Raw genomic sequence first — 19,547 nt, forward strand, 5'->3', positions numbered from 1 at the left:
ATCCCCTTCCGAGTGTGTGTGCAATGCACATGCTCGTGCACGTGGCAGCTCAAATGTGCATTATGTCCCTGTTGGCCTCGAGAAAGGCGGCGGAGCCGCCGCGGAAGTCGTCCTTAAGGATGCCGTTGGCAGAGCCCGACTTGAACCACATCATCTCCTGCTTCTCCTTCCACTGGGGCCAGTGGGTATAGCCGCTGACGCCTTTGTTGGGGTCGAGGTTGTAGAGGAAGTTGAAGTAGTAGGTGCGGCAGCTGCGCATGGCGTTGTTGGGCGGGATGCCGTAGAAGACCTGGATGATGTCGGAGGCGTGGAAGGTGCCGACGATGGGGGTGCCGTAGTCGTACGAGGAGAGGTAGGACCAGAAGGGCATATCGGGCTTGGTCTTTGTGGTGATCTTGAGGATGATGCGGCGGGTCAGTATGAAGGTCATGTCGCCGAGCATGGCGGACATGCGCTTGAAGCCCGGGTACAGCTCGTTGAAGATGCCGGTGCGGAAGGGGCTGCCCTGGAGGAGGGCGGGCTCGTAGGTTTGGACGAACTGCTTGAGCTTTTCGCGGGGGGCGTTGTGGAAGTAGATGTTGGACAGGTAGTCGGTCATGTCGTCGACGGTGGTGACGTTGGTCTGGGCGAGGGATAAGATGGTGCCCTCGTCCTCCTGGTCGCCGAGGATGAAGGGGATGGCGTGCAAGCGGCCCTGCTCGACCATGACGTCGGGGCTGTCGGGTATAAGGACGCCGTCAGGCCGCGGCAGGTACGAGAGGGCGACCGAGTTGTATTCCGTGGTGGCGGGGACCGAGTTGACGGCCTTGTGGAAGGTGTCGTAGTCGAGGCCGCGGAGGCAGGCGAGGGTGTCGGGGGAACCGGCGCAGCCGCCCGAGGCGACGACGGCGTCGTAGACGGCCTGGCCCTTGGGGCAGTCGACGGGGTCGGCGGGTACGGCGCTGCCCGAGTTCATGATGGCGCCACGGAACAGTGGGTGGCCCTTGTAGGTGGCGTTGCCGCCGTAGAGGAGCATCTGGTTGTAGACGGAGATGGAGCCCGCCGACTGGCCCCAGATGGTCACCTTGGACGGGTCGCCGCCGAAGGCTGCGATGTTGTCGGCCACCCATTCGAGGCCCATGCGCTGGTCTAGGAGCCCCAGGTTGGCGCTCCCGTCCTTGAGGATCTCCTTGCCGGGCATGAAGCCGAAGCCCGCGAGGCGGTAGTTGACGGCTACGAAGACGAACGGCTGCTTCTGCCCGACGGCGCTGGCGAGCAGGCTCGTCGCGTCGTACGTGTTGGTGCTGCCAAACTGGAACCCCCCGCCGTAGATCCAGAAGAGCACCGGCAGCTTGTCCGACGGCTTGGTCCCCGCGGGGCGCTGCACGTTGATCGTCAGGCAGTCCTCCTGGCCGGTGATGGGCTTGAGGAAGGGTAGGTCGAGCAGCTTGCCGCCGATCTTTTCAACCGCGTCGCGCGCCCCCGACGAGATGTACATCTGCGGGCACCCCGCGGCGAGGCCCGTGCCGTCGACGGTGCCCGGGTCCCTGGACAGGCGCCGCGGGGGGCGGAGGCGCAGCGGCCCGACGGGGGGGTCCGCGTAGGGGATGGCGTTGAAGGACTCGACCTTGAGCAGCGAGCGGCCCTTGACCTTGCCGCCGGTGGGAATGTCCACGATGACGGTGTCGAAGCGCTTCTCGAGGTCAGGCCCAGCGGCGGCGGCGGCCACGACGGGGGCAGTGATGGGCTCAGGCGCGGCATCAGGAGCTGGCGCGGGCACGGGGGCAGGGGCGGGAGTAGCCAGGGCCGTCGTCGATAGGAGTATGGCCGAGAGGACGGACCGGATGGCGAGTAGCTTCATCTTGGAGGGGGGATTGGGCTAGAAGCCTGTGTAGTACTAGAATAGTTGACTGGCGGAGAGCGGTCCGGCCAGGACACAGCAGGGCTTTCGTGACTGAGCCAGACGAAGGGAGTGGCCCGAGCGAGATGGATGCTGCCAACAGCAACACGCTTCAGGTGGGGAGGAACGGGCCTTGAAGTCGGTCACGATGGATCCAAGGATTCGAGACAGCATCGTGGTAACCCCCGAGGTGGAACTGCCTCTATATATATAGATATATACAAAGTAGTAAGTACGCTCCATCCAGGGAGTAAGCTAGTACAAAGCGACCGTCCCGTGCGGGCAGGTGTTCCGGTCGATTGTGGGGTGTAAGCGGACAGTACGTACAACAAGGAAGGTCGTCTTTGGTGTGCGCGTTTGTGCGCCTCTTGATCGGACGGGGGCCGAGATGCCATTGTCGCAAGCTGAAGGACATCGTGGTGTCTTGGTTCCCGACGCCGGGGGCCAGGAACCCCCCACCCCTTCTCCATCACAGCCCGACCCGCCATGTGCATGTGCACCTTGGTAGGGTGTGATTGCCAAGTCTGTACGGAGTACGGAGTACGGAGTAGTGAGACTGGAGTACGGAGTACGGAGTACGGAGTAGTGAGACTGCAATGGAATGGGGGTGGTGGGCCGTGACGGACTTGGGCGAGGCCAAGACAGCCGCGACGGACTGGCCGGCGCATAAACATTAACACGCCAACACGCGAAGCAACAAAATAGAGAGCAAGAGGCTAGCGTTAGTAACGCTTGGTCTCGTGGACCGGCATGTGCCCGCCGTGGCTCGTCCTTGGGCCGACGAGAGAGGTGCCGGCATGTCTCACTGGACGCCGACATCCGCGTCGACCTCGAACAGGGTCGGGATTCGTGGGTGGGCATGGTCGGGAAGAAGCCAGTCGGACTCCGTAAAGGAGGCGGAGCGGTTTTGCGGGGTGCACGGCTAGAGCGGTGCTTAGAGACGAGCTACACACGGCCATGGGCTCCTTGAGGGAGTAACGCACGAAAGTCAAAAGCTGGCTTGGCAGCGTAAATAGGTGTGTGTGAGCCAGATTGAACCGTGTCGTGTGCACGTCAAAGCCGAGGTTGATGGCGAGGAGGCAAATGGCGGGGGAACTGCACGGACGGTAATTGCAGAGGCTAATGGTGAGAGCCTTGCCTCTTTGGCACTGGGCCTGGGTCTTTTTTGGGGTCGATCGAGCGGGTCGCAGGGGTCCAAGGCCGATGACCGGGGACGGTGGGAGCGGCGGTGACGATGACGATGACATGCATGCTTCCTCGCGTGGGTGGGCGGTCAAGCCTGTGCCGAAGTGCGTGACAGCCTGCGACGACGGCCATGAACGGTTGAGGCCGAGGGAGGCGTCGATTGCGCGCTCATCCGCTGGCGTGTTGGAGCGATGCGAGTGGCTGGGTCTCCGAACGTTGCAGGGCAGGCGGCGAGAAGAGCAGGAGACTGGTGCATCGCGTGATGCGGGATTGTGTTGCGTTGGTTGTGACAACGGCTGGCCGGTGCTGAGGGACGACGGAGGAGCAAGTGACGGGGGAATTGGTGATGTTGGAGATGGTGGGGAGCAAGGCTTGCCGTGCCTGTGCCTGTGACTGTGCCCGGGGACCTGCCTCGCCTGTCCGTCTGTCTGGTGCCTGAGGCGTGAGCTGCCCCCGTATCATTGGATTGCGGCCACGAGTGCCACATAACGCTCTCCGAGGAAGGAGCAGACGGATGGATCATGGCATCAAATCAAAATCGCATTGCGACACAACCTGATTTCAAGCTTCCTTCTCTCTCTCTCTCTCTCTCTATCTCTCTCTTCAACGCTCTTCACTCCTCTTCTCCTTCCCATGCATGCCACCTGGTCGGTACCAACTACGCGGGAGGCGGTGTCGTGCGTTGGCTTGTTGCTGGGTGCGGCTGTTAACTACCTTACGACAGACAGACCTGGCCCGCCGCAGTACGTACCGGCGGCAAGCCACAGCGATCCATGCGATCCCTCCGCGTCCCCCACGCCGCCGACGCCCCAACCCGAACCCACCCCGCTGTCTACCTAGGTATCCTCTGTTGCCAACGACACTCAGACGGTGAAAGCAGCCCAGCGCGTCGTCGGCAGCGGCACCTGATTCGAGGCTTTCCGGCTGGCTGCCCGGACGGAGCATTGTCCCGTTTGGTGCACGTTTCCTCGTCGGCTGCATCTCGCAAGCCACGGCAAAACATCCGCATAAAACCGGCACTTCGTGTTTGATCCGCACGCAACCCACTACCGTCGTCGTCGCTGCCTGCGCCGATTCTTTCTCGACGGGCCTCAATCACTGGCGCCTGGCAGGTTGAATCAATGTCCCCTTTGGACCTGGCCGAGGCCGCTACCCCGCGCAGCATCGGGCGCTGCGCTGTGGGCTGACCCGCCCCCGTCTCCCCTCAAAGCACATCCATTTCCTATCCAGGATCGCCAATTCTCAGGCGGTGCGAGAGTAATCGCTGCCATCTACCCATTAACGTTAGTTTCTTTGCCTATACCAAGATGAAGCCTCGGCTCCACACTCTAATCGTAGAACCATCTGATCATGGCCACGACCCCAGACTAGGCAATCGCTGCCTGTGATCGACCGGCGCATCATCTTGATCCCGCCGGCTCCTGAGCCATGCTCGACAATTGGTGGTGTCGCGGGATTGACAGTGACTCGCTCGCGGGTTTCAATTGCCCGACTCCCCACCACCCCCGGACTCCTCACAGTCACAAGCTTCACCAGCCCTACTCGCTTGACTTTCCGAGGCTGATCTGAGCGACGACACCAACTTGGGAAGTTAGAGCAACGCGCCGACACAGCCGCTCCTGCTGGCCAGCCTCAATATGTATCCCCCGCTGGTTTGCGGGGTTCTGTCATCCTTCAACACGAGCACGCGCGCCGGGTTCCGTACTCGTACCCGTGATGTAACTTGCTCATGGGTGCAGATGGCCTGATTTTGGGGGTTTCGGTGATATGTGCCGCTCCGAAGCCTGCGAGATGCCGCTTTGGATGCGCTCCTCCCTGCAGCACATGTCAAGGGATAAGTGAGACTGTACAGTGCCCCAGGCCTCACTGATAATGAATACTGGCTTTTCCCATCCCTTTCTCGCTGTCCTGGAGCTCAACCGCCGGGACCTTGGGATTGCCAGATTCATGTGTTTGGAAATCGAAGGCCCGACTTCATCTCCCTTGAACCCTGTTCGGAGGCTGTGGTGCTCAGCCTGCAGGGAGATACCCCTTGTTGGACGGTCTGGGGTATATATGCAGGATGTTGAACTAGCACTCAGACATGGACCTGCATGGCCGCCGCTACTACACCATTGGCCATGATGAGATGAGATGAAAAGCTGCAAGGCATCGGAAATTGTTTGCTGTGTTGGACTCGATGTTTCGAAACAATCAAGACAAACAGCATGTGGCTGTGGGCTTATGAGTCGATGCCTGCCGCACGCGAGCTGCAAATGAAATTTACAGGAGCAGTATACGGGTTGCGGATGATTATTTCGGCGTGCAGCCTCGCTCATGTTGGGTTGTATCAGGCCGGCCACCTCATCGTTCGCATCCTCGATACTCGGCTCTCAAGAGAGTGGTCTGCTTGCATCGTTGATGCTTGTGACTGGCGCGAGCTTTTATATTCCTGTCATGAGACAAAGCCACTTCGCGTCGTGATCCCAGTCCTGGTTGATACTTGCCGCTCTGTGTCGCTCAAGATGCGTTACTGACGACTTTTCAAGGCTGACTTGGGATCGTGGCGTTGGTTTGCTCGCCGCACACTGCTTTTAGCCTCGTAGCTGACACGCACTTCTAGAGTCTGTATTTATTTCTGCTACCTTGGTATCAAATGGCTTGGTGATATCTCAACTACGCCGGCTCTGCTATCAGAATAATGATTTGAATAGAACTATTGTACGCGCTGACGCATCTTGGCGCTCTTTGCGGCCGCTGGGACTCAGGAGACACCTGACAGAGCATCGGCTTGTTCCGCCCATCATCCATCAGGGTGCTGGCCTTTGCTCCAGAGTCCCGCTCCCTCTCGCAGATGGCACACTCCATAGCATGGGGGCTGTTGGCGATGGGATGATGTTTCGACCTGCTAGCTGCCCGTTACTCAAACAGGCGGTATCTCACCACGTGTAGTAGTGTTCACGGGCAACCTTAATTCCACTGCTGCCCTTCGGAAACAGTCCCTCTGTGTAACATGCCAGGGTGGAGTGTGTTCACCACGTTCAGGTTGTTCGTGTTGCCTCATCTGGACATGAGAGCCGACAGTGGCCAATCAGGCAGGGGCCCCATGTTTGCGAGGTATGACATGCACGACTGGATGCAGCTGCAGTACGCTCTCCACTGTCGCTGCAAGACTGCACAAAACTAGCAAATGCTACGGAGTAACACAGACAAGTCCCGCAACTGCTACGCGGTAGACAACACGTACGTTGAGGACTTGGATCCACACTGGCCAAAGTTGCAGCCCGCAGTTGGCCATCATGCCATCGTGGCCGCTCCAGATCTTGGGCAGCGACGCGACAGCCGATCTCGAAAGGGCCACCAAAGGCTCCGCAAAATCTCCCTCGAAGCTGCAACGGGAACCAAACCATGGCGTCTTTTCACTGGACTGGACTGGACTGGGATGACTGGCTACGGAAAAAGGGCCGCCTTCTAGCGGCACAGCCTTGAGAGGCTGAGTGGGACGCTTCCTTGTTTGACAGTTGAGGATAGTTGCCAATCATTGGTGCTGGCCATCACCCACATGACGTAACACCCACCATGTCAGAAACCTGAAATCTACAACTGTTGACATCAATGGCTCACGGAGCAGGGCTGCGGGCGATATAAGAAGGAAATGGCAGCCGCTTTCCTTTAAGAAGACGGGAAAGCTCTATACACACATGTGCAGAGGAGAAATCATCATCTCCACATCATTCATTGTACGTGTTTGGCCCACCACTGTCCCATGAGCCAAATTTAGGCAACTAACAGCTTCATCAACAGGATATCATCATCGGACCAGCAAAAGAGAAAAGTCGCACACACACACCACCGCGACCATGGCCGAGAACAAGCAGGCGCCGCAGACCACCAAGACCCCCTTCGACCAGCTGTCGGAGCAGGAGAAGACGCAGACCTGGACCGAGTGGGTCAAGGACTTCAAGCCCCCGCTGGGCTTCGGCGACATGTCCGAGGAGGACCAGAAGAAGACGTACATGGAGTGGGCCAGGGACAAGTACAACGAGCAGTACGAGAACTGGATGCCGTGGATCGAGGACCACTTCCTCAAGTGGTTCACCAAGGATAACAAGGCGAGCTACGCGACAAAAGGTGCGTTTTTTTCCAACCATAGGGGGGGCGGATGCCGCCATGGATGGCTGCGCATGTTTGCATTGATAATGTCTTGCTGATGCAGCGGCGGGACAGATACCCTCGACAAGTCCAAAGTGACCGGCGTCGAGCAGGTCGACACCCTGCAGGACGGCGTCAACAACCTCGTCGCGGGGCAGGTCGGCCAGGGTGGCTTGCTGCAGCCGCTCGGTGACCTGGCCTCGAAAGAGGGCGTCAACCGGGCGGAGCGACAGGGCAAGGACGACAAGGGAGGATATGTCCCCACGACGTTGTAAAGATTCGGTTCTGGAAGGTTGTCGCAGCGAACAAGCGATGAGTCAATGATGCTTCCTGTTAAAGCGTGTGCCCCCGGCAACAATGTATGTTGATGACCGTCTGAGAGCGTCAGGCAAGGCACGGAATGATGTACGATAACGCCAGCTAGTCACTCACACATCTGAGCCCCGTTGTTTAATAGAAACGAAGCGGCTTGTATTCAGCTACGCGAGACTGGCGACAAGCTCGTCGCCCAAGCCCTGGATGCTATCCTCAAACTCGTTCGTGCTCCCCGCGGTCCACGCCGCGCCATCCTTGCCGGGCACGGCACGGTCGCCGCTGAAGCCAATGTACAAGACGTCCTTTTCGTCGTGTCCGTTGTCGCCCGAGAGCCCGCCGTCGGGGAAGCACAGCTTGCCCAGTGCCAGGGACGCCTCGCCGGTCGAGGTGAATCCGTTGGTATCTCCCCAGACGCCGTAGAACTGTGGCGCGGAGGAAAAGCTTAGCTTCAAGGCCCCGAGACAGGGAAGTAGACGCTTTGTGAGAAGGAGGAGGGGGGGAGCTCTCTTACTACTTGGTTATTGCAAACAACGGCCATGACACTCAGAGGCTGGATGCCGTGGTCCTGAGGGTTAAACGACGGACTGGCCCCCTCGTTGCCAAAGACGACGTAGGGATGGAGGTTGGCGTCGAGATCCGAGATGCCGTAGTTCTTGACCGTGTCGACAAAGGACGTCTGCCCCTGTCCGGACGGGTCGTTGGCGCAGTCGCCGGCCGAGTTGTTGGCGCCGTCGCAGTCGATGTCGAGGTTGTCGTACTCGTCGTTGCCCTTGAGGAACACGGCGTTGGCCAGGTCGCCGCAGTACACGGCGCCGCCGCCGAACGTGCCGGAGAGGCTGTTGGAGCAGCTACCAGACTGCGGGGAGCCTAGCTGTTAGCGGGTTCCGTGAGGAAGCCAGGAAGTCATCATAGGTGCCGGACCTTGTGCTGGTCGTAGATGGCCTTGAGATTGGATGGCAGCTCGTAGGCCGAGGCGACGGCGCCGAGCGCCAACAACACGGTGGAAAGGGAGGCGAGCATGTTGTGGCAATTGTGGGCGACGGACTGATTCTGATTGTACCTCGGCGATCGTTACAAAAGAGCACTTTGCCTGAGAGATTGTATCTTGTCTTTGGAATAGGCATTGACTTCCCCCGTCTCGTTTTATGGCCTGTTGAGCCACTACGTCGGGCCGGGCTTTGCCGTACAATATACTTGTTGCAACCTTTACATGACGGTCCGACCCTTTAATCGTCGATTTGCCATCGTCTGAAACCTTGATGCCAGGAAGCTAGTCGAGCGACCAACGGGGCACCCCGACCCTGGGACCGTTCCTCTTTCCGTTCGGGCATTCGAGCTGCCGTTAGGTTAACCCCCGCGTGGCGCGTCAAGTCCCGCAGGATCTTAGCGCCATGGACGAGATCAGCACTCCGGGTTGTGCCTGGCTTTGCCGGGCGGGCGTGGCGGCGGGAGACGAGCCCAAAATGGGGAACGATAGGTTAGTACAAAAAGAACTCGTCCCCTCGAAAAAGGCTCCATGGAAGTTGCGCATTTGGCTCCGGTGGGGGGTCGTGGGCGCGAGCTTGACTGAGCAAATGCATCAATAGATGCCGCCCTAGGGCGAGCCGCCCCGAGAACATGAAGTCGCGCGACTTCGCGAAGAAGTGCGTTATTCGAACGGATTGGGCCCTGTCGGCGCGGGGCGGGCGTTGTGACGATTTGGGTTATTGGAAGTTCAATTGAGATATCGGCGTGCGTTATATATGTATGGCGCGCGCCCGTGCCGTCCTATCCCATGCATGGATGCGCACCAACAACAAAAATAAATGGCAGGCACGGCATGGGGGTGGGGCGCGGACCGAGAAAGAAGCGGGATAGTTACCCCTAATAAAGACTTCTGAAATTGCCAGAAATACTATCCCTCACCCAACTCATTCCTACAAAAACACCCATACTTTCTAGTCTCAAGTACATACGCGAACATGTCTCTGCGCATGTACGTCAAAGCCGCGTCGTGCACCCGAATACCGTTCGCACCGGTAGCCCACCATCAACATATGCGAGCCGCGGCAGTCGGCATAGCAGCTGCCGTTTCGGCTGCCTGGGGTATTCGGGGTCGCTCCGGCCTCTCGACTGGGGCCCAGGTAGATCGAGCCTTCTACTCGACCAAGAAGTGCGTGCTCGTCGAGGAAAACATGCCGCCGAACTGGAGGGAAAAGTTGAGGGAGTTCGAAGCCAATTTGGATAGGCCAGAGCTTGAGAGACGCTTAGAGGCTCTCCAGCAGCCGTCTCATCTCGAGGGAGTCGAGAGGGCGCTTGATAGTGCGCAACTCAGACCGGGCGCATCGTGGGGACTCGCCGTCTACCGCACGGATTATAAAGACGATGCCAAGTGGCAGGAGATGTGCGCGCGCCTAGAGATGGATGTGCGCGAGTCCTCCGAGTATTATGTTGACAATGGCATCTTTGACCGCCATCGATTCGTCTTCATGGACGACAAGGCACGGTTCGATGGAGCCTCTCCTGCTCAGGTTCGAGTTCATTTTGAGCAATGGGCCAAGGAAGAACTAGCGCGGGACTGGGCCGTGCAGCCGGTGACGGAGGACATGCACCAAACGATGTATGGACCACCCGATAAGCCCAATCACGGCGCCATCACCAGTGTCGGCACGCGGTACAACGTTTGCATGGTGATCGACGATGTGTGCCTACAATCTTTGGATCGGGCCGGGGGTCTTGCGGCTGCGTTCGTCATGCTGGTCAATAGGGATTCCAGCCTCTCCCGTGAGGCAACGGAAGAGTACGAACACCCTGACTATACGGAGGGATGGATGTATGACCACAATGAGGGCCCGGGCGGGTGGATCTACATCAGCATGTGGGACTACGTCGACACGTACAACGCCTTGAGTGAATCCGATGAATGGGTAGAAAGATTCATGTGGCCTTCTATGGTTTACGGCACCATGGGTCTGGGCCTTGAGAGGTCGCCGGCATTCTGGAGGCAAGAGACTCTTACCAAAGAGGGAACTGCTGAGAAAAAGTGATGGAGACGGTGTGTAGGCGTTTAAAGCTCTGAGATATGGGAGGGCCCGTTTCTCTGGGCTACCTGTTACCACATTCTCTCATCTTATCGTCGATGCAAAAGTCAATCCGAGTTGGCATATGCACTCTCCTCCGCTGAGGTGACCACGAGGACGAGAACGCTTATTCTAGCGCTTTGGGTTAGTTCAGGTCCGGATGCTTCTTCATGTCAGCACTCGCTTCACTCGAGGGCCGGAGACAAGGGCGTACTGTGACGAGCGTTTCTATCAACGCGCCTCGTAGGTTGGCGAACAGATGGTGTTCTTGACAAGCTCGTGTTTTCAGGTTGGAGAGGTGCGCCAATGTGTAGGATATGGGACGCGAGAGCCAATGAGAGTGCGCGCGCGTGTCCTAGTAGGTGTCGAGCTAGTCGTCCATCGTCTCTCGCTATAGAGACGCCCACTAGGCTAGGTCACCCAGATCTAACACATTTGCCACGGAGTCCCCGCAGCAGGATCCAGGGCCGTGGAAGAGATCGGCACTCATCCGGGTTGTGTCTGGCTTTGCCGGCGCGGCGCGTGTGTGGCGGCGGGAGACGAGGCCCAAAATGGGAAACACGACACTAGGAACCCGTCCATCGAGAAGGATTCGGACCGACTTTCTTCGGCGGTCGCGCCCTGTGCTGGGAGAATAAGTCCTCCTATCAGAAGCGCGACTGGAGAAGACGGGGAGTTGCATCGTCCGGACGGCTATGACGAAGGCCTAGGACTACAGAATGGTAGGCGGTTGTGTAGTCTCTTGCACTCTCGTTATAAAGGAAGACAATATGGCTTGTCTATGACTAGAAGTTACAGATCTTTTGCACAAGCAAAAAAATAAAAATAAAAACGCAGCTACTACGTCAAGATGCACCGCTCTACTTTAGTCGCCACCAACATCCTCCTCGCGGTGAGCGTGAGCGCCGCCGACGTCAACCCCGACGCCCAAGGCGCGTGCGAGCCGACCCGGGGCGGCAGCGGCGCGTGCGGGCCCAACGGCTCCGAGCAGTGGCTCAACACGGGGCTCAAGGGCTCGGGCTGGGAGCCGCCCTTTCTCGACATCAACAAGCTGTCGCACATGTCGCTCGAGGACTACTACAAGGGCGTGGGCAAGCCGTGCCAAAAGTACGACGAGTACTTCCGCGGCTCCGGGGCCAAGTACGACGTCGACCCGGCCATCCTCGCCTTCCTCGCCATGCAGGAGTCGTCGTGCAACGCCGACGCGGGGGGTCCCACGCCGGGCCTCATGCAGTGCGACCCGGGCAACTGCCAGAACGGCAAGGGCAGCTGCCAGTACCCCGTCGGGGACAACACCGACTGCGGCGCCCACGTGCTGCGGCAGGCGCTCGACGGCGCGGGCGGCGACGCGGTGCACGCGCTGGGCTCCTACAACGGCTGGTTCACGGCGGGCGACGGCACGGGGCTCAACGGCGGGAAAGGCCTGACGGAGGGGTACCCTTGCTCGGACGAGGGAAAGGCCCACGGCGTGCCGCAGAACCTCAACTACCTCCACGAGACGCTCAACGGCTGGTTCCAGGGCTACGACATGTACGGCGACGACCGGGACCTCGACGGCGAGTATGATTGCGACCAGGGGTGTAACGGGGGCGGGGATTTGTGTTGATCTCGGGGTCACTTGCGCTACTTGATGTGTTAAGGGGCAACTATTCGTAAAGATGAGCGGCCACGCCCGTGAGCGTAGTTGAGTTGAGACTACAAAGACTCGAAGAGTATGCAGAAAACCCAAGTTGCGTTGGCGTTGGAGCCTACATGTCACTTTTTGCTGTGCCCAAAGTGCCACACGTCTCGGCTCTGCTCAAGTCGACCGGACTAAATACGGCACCCCGCGAGAGTAATCCAAGAGAAGGGGTTCATTTTACGACATGGTCATGGACAGTGAGGAAAATGACATTGAAAGCAGGCTCCACTGACAGAATCACATAATGGAAAGCCATAAGCGGCATCAATTCCCTGGAGAAAGCACCCCGGATCCGAAACTAACTTTTGAGCACCCTGATCCCTAACCCAACCCACCGATAGCACCAAAAATGTTCCTTTGCGAGACAAAAAACCCCATCGCCACCACCCGGCCATCAATGTACGCAACGCCACCTCTCCTAGTAAAGCCATCGGTGAAGCCGCACGCCCTGCCGTACTTGTGTCAGTTGCTGCTCCCCGTACTTTGTGTGAATGCGGGCGGTAAAAAGTAGTATACAGAATCGGGGGAAAAGACATACCTAGCTCTTTTTCGACAGACACCAGCACCTTTTCCGACATTCCTTACCGTGCTTTTTTTCCACTTCGTCGTCCATGTTATAGCAGCCGTCAACGTCGCACCAGCCGGCAGGCTCCCCACACATGGGGAAGTCGACGAGGTTGCTGCAGTACATCATGAATTGGGGACTTGACTTGGGATCGATTTTCCTTGCGAGGAGGGCACGGTTCGGCCGGGCTAGGGCGCGGAGACCGAGAAGGCCGATAACGACAAGTGCGTGATGGAGCTGCATCTTTGGTTCGGTATGTTCGGCTCCAACGGCGAGGGCTGTACAGATTGGCGAGACTTGATAGGTCGTATCAATTGTTGACGTAGTGAGTGAGGTCGGTGAGCAAAACAAAAAGCATTTGGTGGACGAGGCATGCCCCTTTATAACATCAATGCTGACGGATACGTTTGAAAAACCCTGCCTTGGAGCAACCACATGGCAGGGTTTCCCTAGCCCTACGCCTTTTCTGCACCTGCGTTTACAGGGCTCGTGTGACTAACACTTTGTGATTTCTTCAACGAGCGAGGTAATCGTTAGTCATTGAGCCGGAGGGGTCCGAGATGCATATGCAGCACCGCACTGGTAAAAACGGCTTGACCGAGCGTCCAGTCGGCACCGAGAAAGTTTTTTAAAAGAAAAAAGGAAGGAAGACCCTGTGCAGACCGCGACGACTGAGAAGAGATTGATGTCCCATGGTAACCACATCAGCACTCGGACCTTGCTTCGAGGCTTGTCGGGCGAGAGAAAAAAAGTGGCTCGACTGATATTGATGGACCGTGATCGTGCTATTTACACTTGCTCGCATAGGAGATGAGCGAATCAGCGCGACAAGGCGTTTTGCGTGATGGGGACACAGACGCGAGACAGAGCCCAAGAAACAAACAAGACTCATTGGCCGCGTCAAGCCGAAGCTCAAAGATTTTCTTCTTCTTCTTCTTCTTCGTCTTGGACTTGGCAGAAGCCGCAAGCTGGCTCTGCGCTTGTCTCACGTGCACGCCTTGTAGAAGGGATGAGGCGCGCGTCAAAGCGGGCGTCGCTTGAAACGGCCTGGCTGCTGCGCTGCACACACAACCCCATGGTCGCGCGGAATGGGCGCGAGGGCGTGCACCGCAGTGGATGGACCTGTGCTGGTAGGTAGGCTTCCCTCCCTTCTAGCCTTTCCACGCGTCCTTATATCGGGCCCGCTCCCGGACCAGCTCGGCCATCTCCGAACCAACCTCAGACCCGAGACTCTGGAACCCGCGTATGACGCCCTCGCGGTCTCCCCGTGGCATCTCCTGGCTCATCTTGAACTTGCCCTCGAGCCGCTCCATGGTGATCTCGATGCCGATGATGTTCTTCTGCAGCAGCTTGATGTAGGGCTCCGGCGCGTCGGACACGCTCCAGGACCCGGGCCTGTCCCCGACGCCCGTATGCCCCATGACGGAGGTCTCGGCGTGCCTCGACAGGTCGTCTATCTGCCGGGAGAGAAACGCGTCCGTCTCGTCTGCCTTTGGGTCGAAGAAAATCTTGGCTCTGCCGTACGCCTGTGCGGCGGCGTAATTCCAGGTGGGCACCACCTTGCCCGTGCTGGGTTTCGTCTCCGCATAGAACTTGGGCGTGACGTAGTGGTGCGCCGCCGCGGTGAAGAGCACCATGACCTCGTCGTCTAGAACGTTTGGGGCAGTGGGCGATTGCTGCTGGGCGACGATGGCGTCCATCATGGCCTTGCTCTGCGGGTTCTGACGCGCGAGGTGGCCGCGGAGGATGCCGAGCTCGGACTCGTCGGCCTCGTCCGTCACGTCCAGGATGAAGGGGATATGGCTGGACTGTATCAGGGGGTATGAATCGGAGCGGATGGCGGTGGTGAGGATGCCGAGGGGGTTGTCCCTGATGAGCTGCCGCAGCATTGGGAGGGTGGCATCGGCGTGGACGGCGCGCAGATACATGTTGGCGGATGTCTGGTGCTTGCCCCGCGCGGTGTCTATCACTTACTGCAGAGCAGATTTCATGAAGTAAGCAGAGACTGAGAGAGCTGTTCTATGCATGTATTCTGCGGTGTCGATCTTGTGTGTGTCATTGAGGAGTTGAGCGCCGAGGCGGGGAATGATAACCTGTTCTCGCAACTATCAAGTCAACTCAGTCGCACGCTAATCACTAGTCTCACACACTGCGACGCCCTTTCTCAACATGGTGACCCAGAATAAAAAGTCACTAGCAAGAAACTCCGTCAACAACAGGCCGATGTCTTTGTCGCCAAAGCCAGGGGCGACCAATTACATGTGGGCGGTTTGCACCATTCGTCTCCAGTCGGCACCAGCCGGCTCCGGGATCGGTGAAGCAGCCGGAGAGTGTGTCGTCAACGCTTCTTTCTCATGTCCCCAGCTGTTTCTAATCTGATGGTGCCGCAGGGCGCGCCTAGTGACAACCAACACACCAGCAGATGCCGCCTTGCCGTTTCAGGCATCGATTGATCTAGCTTGAAGATTCTTGAGACGTCCGAGGCGACGGTATAACTATAATTTAAACTTAGTCTGCAGGTTGGCCTCAAAACTCGCACGTTCCAGGCGACTTGGCCGTGCAGACCGCTAGCAAGCAGGGGCAAAACACCACCTACCTCCTACCTCCAGTCACCTTCACCATGGGCTCGCAGCTGCACGACGTGCCGACGCCAAGCGACGGTCCGGAAAGAAGAAAGCCTTCCTTCAAGATACGCCGCGCCGCACCGGACGACCTCGCCGCCGTGGCGGACATCGGATCGCGCGTCTTCTCCGCCACGTTTGGTCACTCCGTCACCGAGCAGCAGCTGCAAACTTACCTGGACGAGGCCTACTCGGCAGCGGCCATTGCCGCCGACTTTGCGGACCCGAACAAGATCATCATCGTCGCGACGGGCAGCGACGGCTCCTCGGAGGGCGGCGCACGGGTAGTAGTAGTTGGCTTCGCGCAGCTGACGCAGGGGTCGAGGGAGCCCTGCGTCGAGCATCTGCCGGCAGCCATTGAGCTGCAGCGCCTGTACGTCGACTCGGCATTTCACGGTCAGGGCGTCGGCAGTGTGCTGATGCAGGAGGCCGAGCGCGTCGCTCGCGGCTTGGGATGCGGAAACATATGGCTGGGCGTCTGGGAAGAGAATCACCGGGCCCAGGCCGTGTACGCGAAGCTCGGGTTCAGCAAGGTCGGCAAGCATGACTTTGACGTGGGCGGGGATATACAGACGGATGAGATTTTGGTCAAGGCACTTGCATAGAATAGAGTTGGATGGACATTTACTGACTGGCGTTTGTATCGGATGATCTGCTAAGCACGAGTTGACGGCGCGTCTGGTGCCGAATATGATGACACTTGCACCGCGGTGTCATGAAACAAGGTCCATGCACGGCAACCACCGAGGGCCATAATTCGTACGTACTACGTGCATTCTCCTTCGTACATGTACTTGTGTGTTTGTTTGATCGACTTGTTGACGATGCAAGCGACCATCAAGCAACCTAATTGCGCAACAGCCCTACGGCGTCTATTACACATCAATTCATGCGACGATCTAGACCCTCGAGTGAGTCCGTCCGGCATCTGCAGCGACGATCGCGGCCGAACACCATTCGCTTGAGCTGCTGGGGCCCGTGCGACTAATAGCCCCTGTAGCCCCAGCGAGGTGCGTTGATGATGATGCCGCAGATGCACCCCGAGATGAGCGCCGCGATGGGGAGAGTGACAATCCATCCCATGTAGATCCACGTCACGACGCGCCAGTTGATCGACCTCCATGTGCCCGAGCACAGGCCGACGCCGACCGTCGCGCCTGCGATGCACTGCGTAGTCGACACGGGAAGCTCTGCGTCAGTCAAGTGTCAGATGCGAGTTCAGGGCGTCAACGGAATGTAAGGGCCCGCCCAAGAAACCTACTGAGACGAGTGGCCAGGATGATGGTGCAAGCCGCGCCAAGCTCCATGGCGAACCCGCGGGAGGGAGAGTGCAGCGTGAGTCTGTTGCCCAGGACCTTCATGATGTTGTATCCGTAGGTCCAGATGCCGAGCGCGATGCCGGCACCACCAAAGCACCTGTGAACCTGTCAGTCTCTGACCTCTACAAAGCCGGAAGCTTCCGATCGCTTACAGAATCCAAATGGGCACATCGGACTTGCTGCCCTTGAGGGCGCCAGACTGCCAGATCTGATAAATGGTGGCGTAGGGGGCAATGGCGTTGGCCACGTCATTGGCCCCATGGGTGAATGACGCCGTGCACGCCGTCATGATCTGGACAAACGTATACAGATACTCGGCCTTGTTGTCGTAGTGCGGCACGTGGGAGTGGATAGCCGCGAGGTCCCCGGAGAGGAACGTCCTCTTGTGCTGCAGGTTGACAATGTCCTGGTCCACGCCGCGGAGGAAGAGCCACTTGAAGTACCAGAAGAGAACCGCGCCGTCGTACCACGGCCCCTCGGGCTTGGGGCCGACAATCTTCTTCTCCTGCGGGAAACTGTCCGCAGGAGGCTGGGCATCCTCCTCCAACTGCCCATTGTCCGAACGGACGTTGTCCGACACGGCGTCCGTGGCGGCGGTCTTGGCCTCGTTGACCGTGTTCTCCTCATCGCGGACCCTCTCAGAAGTGAGTAGCTCCTCCATTTGTTCCTTGGTCAGATGGCCCTCGTAAAAGTCACGAATGCCCCCCTTGGCGCCCTCGGGCTGGACCGGGGGCTCCGGGCGGCGAAGCAGCAGCGGGCCGAGCGCGATGTGGTACCAGCGAAGCTGCCAGTCGTCCTTGACGACGATGCGGTACAGCCACGGGACGAGGAAGACGGCAACGAGCATGGCCCACGCGGCGCCGGCGCCGACCACGATGCCCGCGATCTGCGCGTTGGTCATCCAGTTGACGTTGATGGAGCCGCCCTTCCAGACGATGAGCATGACGAGCAGCGAGGCGGTGATGCCAAAGTAGACGGGCACGAGCACGAGGCCGCGCAGCACGGGCTTGCTGCGCAGCAGGACCGCGTATTTCGTGACGAGGAAGATGATGATGGCAAACGCCGCCGACAGCCCGGGCGCGATGATCCAGGCCAGGAAGACGGACACGACGCCGGAGCTGATGTCGCCCTTGCTAAAGTCGGCCCAGGTGATGCCGTTGACGCCCACCAGCGCGACGCCCATGCCGATGACGCCCCCCATGATGGAGTGCGTCGTCGACACGGTGAGGCCGACCTTGGTGCAGAACGTGAGCCACAGCGACGATCCCAGGATGGCGCACATCATGCCGACCATGAGCAGCGCCGGGTTCTCCTCGAACTGGTCAACGTTGACGACCTTTGTCCGGATCGTGTCTGCCACGCGGGCGCCCACGCCGACGGCGCCGGCGAACTCGAGGATGGATCCGAGCACCATGGCCTGGATGTAGGAGATGGACCGCGACGAGACGGACGTGGTCCACGAGTTGGCGACATCGTTGGCACCTTGTCAGGGTCAGCAAAAATGCTTCTTCTTCTTTCCTTACGAGATGTTGCCGTACCAATGTTCCAGGCGTCGAGAAACGCAAAGATGGTGCCAATGGCAAAAATGTAGTCGAACTGGTGGAGAACCATGGTCGAAGAATTTCAAGTTCGAACGTTTGAAAAAGAATGGTCGTTGCAAGGCTCCCAACACAGAAAACAGACCTTGTACGGCTGCGCACGGCTACACTTATATCTCCAGCAAGGAGTCAATCTTCATGTTTCAACGCGCACCGCGGACTTACCACAGGTAGGGAGTCAACGCTCCATACCCACACCATTCAATCCAGACGTGCTCGGTGTCGTTTTCCGACCATGGTGCCGGCGGCGAAGACGCCACACCACGCTTGGCAATAGGCTTACTTTTACGCTTGTTCAGATGATATACAGGGGTGGCGAGTCTTGGACACGCGACTAGCCCGTGGCCATGCTTCGGCGGGAGGTTGTGATTGAGCGTGGAGGCTCCCGGCCAAGACGACGGGAGGATGGCCAAGACGCCGCATGCTTGATTTTCAAATGTCTTCCCTGCCTGGAGGTGTTGTCAAGCTGCCCATGATACTCTTTCATGTCGTCTTGGATTGATATAAAGCAGAACAAAATATTCGATCCCGGCTCGCTGCCAATATTGAGGTGAGGGAAAGCAATGAGACCTAGTTCTCGCATCACGAAACGCGTATTGTCACATTAGCGGAAGCAGATTATGAATGGTGTAGCAAGGTTATTAGAACTAAGCACCGCTCTTCGTGTAAGCCGCCAACTGTCGTCGTGATCCTCTGCGCTGCCAAGCAGTGGGGCGCGACTGTGGCTGCGATAGTTCACGGCTGCCAAGTATCCAGCACGCTCCAATAAAGTGCCGAGACCCCCCACGTGGGCGGCATTCAGAGAGCCTCTTCGCTGCCTTGTTCGACGAAGACCTGTGTGCTTTTGCCGCTGCCAAGTCGCGCGGTGTGCGTGAGTTGAAGTGGTCGTCTCCTGCGGCAACAGCTTGCACGGTCGGCCGCGAGCGCAGACAGAACTGAGAGCATCGTGTCCTGCACGTGGGCACAGCCTCCAGGGGCCTCCCGATTGCAGCCGAGGCGTATGCCTACGGGCATGTTATTTTCCCGGACTGGGCGTCATGCGCAGGGTTTTTTCAAACCCGCATGTCGTCGTCTCTGGGAGTTGAGGCGAATCCGGTTTCGATGGCGGGAAGCGGCGCTCTCCATTGTCCGTTTGCACAATTTCACGGCCCCGTCCCGTGCACAGTATATGAAACCGCAAGGAAGCTCCAGTGG

At 58.6% G+C, this 19,547-nt stretch overlaps 8 protein-coding genes across 8 annotated transcripts; 4 read left to right on the forward strand and 4 right to left on the reverse strand.

Moving 5' to 3' along the window:
- Nucleotides 1-49: 49 nt before the first annotated feature.
- JDV02_010483 (uncharacterized protein) lies at nt 50-1,840 on the reverse strand (the record flags this gene model as incomplete). The annotated part of the gene is made up of 1 exon (XM_047992226.1): nt 50-1,840. One exon carries the CDS (start codon nt 1,838-1,840, stop codon nt 50-52), a length of 1,791 nt encoding a protein of 596 aa, XP_047848240.1.
- A 4,815-nt stretch (nt 1,841-6,655) lies between these two features.
- Nucleotides 6,656-7,470, forward strand: JDV02_010484 (uncharacterized protein; the record flags this gene model as incomplete). Its single annotated transcript, XM_047992227.1, has 3 exons — nt 6,656-6,783; nt 6,848-7,174; nt 7,271-7,470. The coding sequence occupies exons 2-3, from the start codon at nt 6,904-6,906 to the stop codon at nt 7,468-7,470; spliced, it is 471 nt and encodes a 156-aa protein (XP_047848241.1). The 5' UTR covers nt 6,656-6,783; nt 6,848-6,903.
- A 75-nt stretch (nt 7,471-7,545) lies between these two features.
- Nucleotides 7,546-9,201, reverse strand: JDV02_010485 (Chitosanase). The gene is made up of 4 exons (XM_047992228.1): nt 8,432-9,201; nt 8,022-8,366; nt 7,628-7,932; nt 7,546-7,570 (listed from the first exon to the last, which is right to left on the reverse strand). The coding sequence occupies exons 1-3, from the start codon at nt 8,528-8,530 to the stop codon at nt 7,675-7,677; spliced, it is 702 nt and encodes a 233-aa protein (XP_047848242.1). The 5' UTR covers nt 8,531-9,201; the 3' UTR covers nt 7,546-7,570; nt 7,628-7,674.
- A 218-nt stretch (nt 9,202-9,419) lies between these two features.
- JDV02_010486 (uncharacterized protein) lies at nt 9,420-10,652 on the forward strand. The gene has a single exon (XM_047992229.1). It carries the CDS (start codon nt 9,472-9,474, stop codon nt 10,534-10,536), a length of 1,065 nt encoding a protein of 354 aa, XP_047848243.1. The 5' UTR covers nt 9,420-9,471; the 3' UTR covers nt 10,537-10,652.
- Nucleotides 10,653-11,419: 767 nt separating this feature from the next.
- Nucleotides 11,420-12,175, forward strand: JDV02_010487 (uncharacterized protein; the record flags this gene model as incomplete). Its single annotated transcript, XM_047992230.1, has 1 exon — nt 11,420-12,175. The coding sequence occupies one exon, from the start codon at nt 11,420-11,422 to the stop codon at nt 12,173-12,175; it is 756 nt and encodes a 251-aa protein (XP_047848244.1).
- Nucleotides 12,176-13,966: 1,791 nt separating this feature from the next.
- Nucleotides 13,967-14,743, reverse strand: JDV02_010488 (uncharacterized protein; the record flags this gene model as incomplete). Its single annotated transcript, XM_047992231.1, has 1 exon — nt 13,967-14,743. One exon carries the CDS (start codon nt 14,741-14,743, stop codon nt 13,967-13,969), a length of 777 nt encoding a protein of 258 aa, XP_047848245.1.
- Nucleotides 14,744-15,435: 692 nt separating this feature from the next.
- Nucleotides 15,436-16,041, forward strand: JDV02_010489 (uncharacterized protein; the record flags this gene model as incomplete). Its single annotated transcript, XM_047992232.1, has 1 exon — nt 15,436-16,041. The coding sequence occupies one exon, from the start codon at nt 15,436-15,438 to the stop codon at nt 16,039-16,041; it is 606 nt and encodes a 201-aa protein (XP_047848246.1).
- A 379-nt stretch (nt 16,042-16,420) lies between these two features.
- Nucleotides 16,421-18,366, reverse strand: PHO89_1 (Na+/Pi symporter; the record flags this gene model as incomplete). The annotated part of the gene is made up of 4 exons (XM_047992233.1): nt 16,421-16,626; nt 16,698-16,852; nt 16,908-18,237; nt 18,294-18,366. The coding sequence occupies 4 exons, from the start codon at nt 18,364-18,366 to the stop codon at nt 16,421-16,423; spliced, it is 1,764 nt and encodes a 587-aa protein (XP_047848247.1).
- Between the last annotated feature and the right edge of the window lie 1,181 nt (nt 18,367-19,547).

The sequence above is a fragment of the Purpureocillium takamizusanense genome, chromosome 12, assembly GCF_022605165.1.
Source record: "Purpureocillium takamizusanense chromosome 12, complete sequence".
Lineage (NCBI taxonomy): Eukaryota > Fungi > Ascomycota > Sordariomycetes > Hypocreales > Ophiocordycipitaceae > Purpureocillium > Purpureocillium takamizusanense.

What these genes read in the sequence shown, in the direction of transcription:
- JDV02_010486 (XM_047992229.1), top strand. Translation starts at nt 9,472, where the DNA reads ATGTCTCTGCGCATGTACGTCAAAGCCGCGTCGTGCACCCGAATACCG.
- JDV02_010485 (XM_047992228.1), bottom strand. Translation starts at nt 8,530, where the DNA reads ATGCTCGCCTCCCTTTCCACCGTGTTGTTGGCGCTCGGCGCCGTCGCC. An exon ending in CCATCTACGACCAGCACAAG is followed by an intron (nt 8,367 to 8,431) that starts GTCCGGCACCTA and finishes GGCTCCCCGCAG; the next exon opens with TCTGGTAGCTGCTCCAACAG. An exon ending in TTGTTTGCAATAACCAAGTA is followed by an intron (nt 7,933 to 8,021) that starts GTAAGAGAGCTC and finishes TCCGCGCCACAG; the next exon opens with TTCTACGGCGTCTGGGGAGA.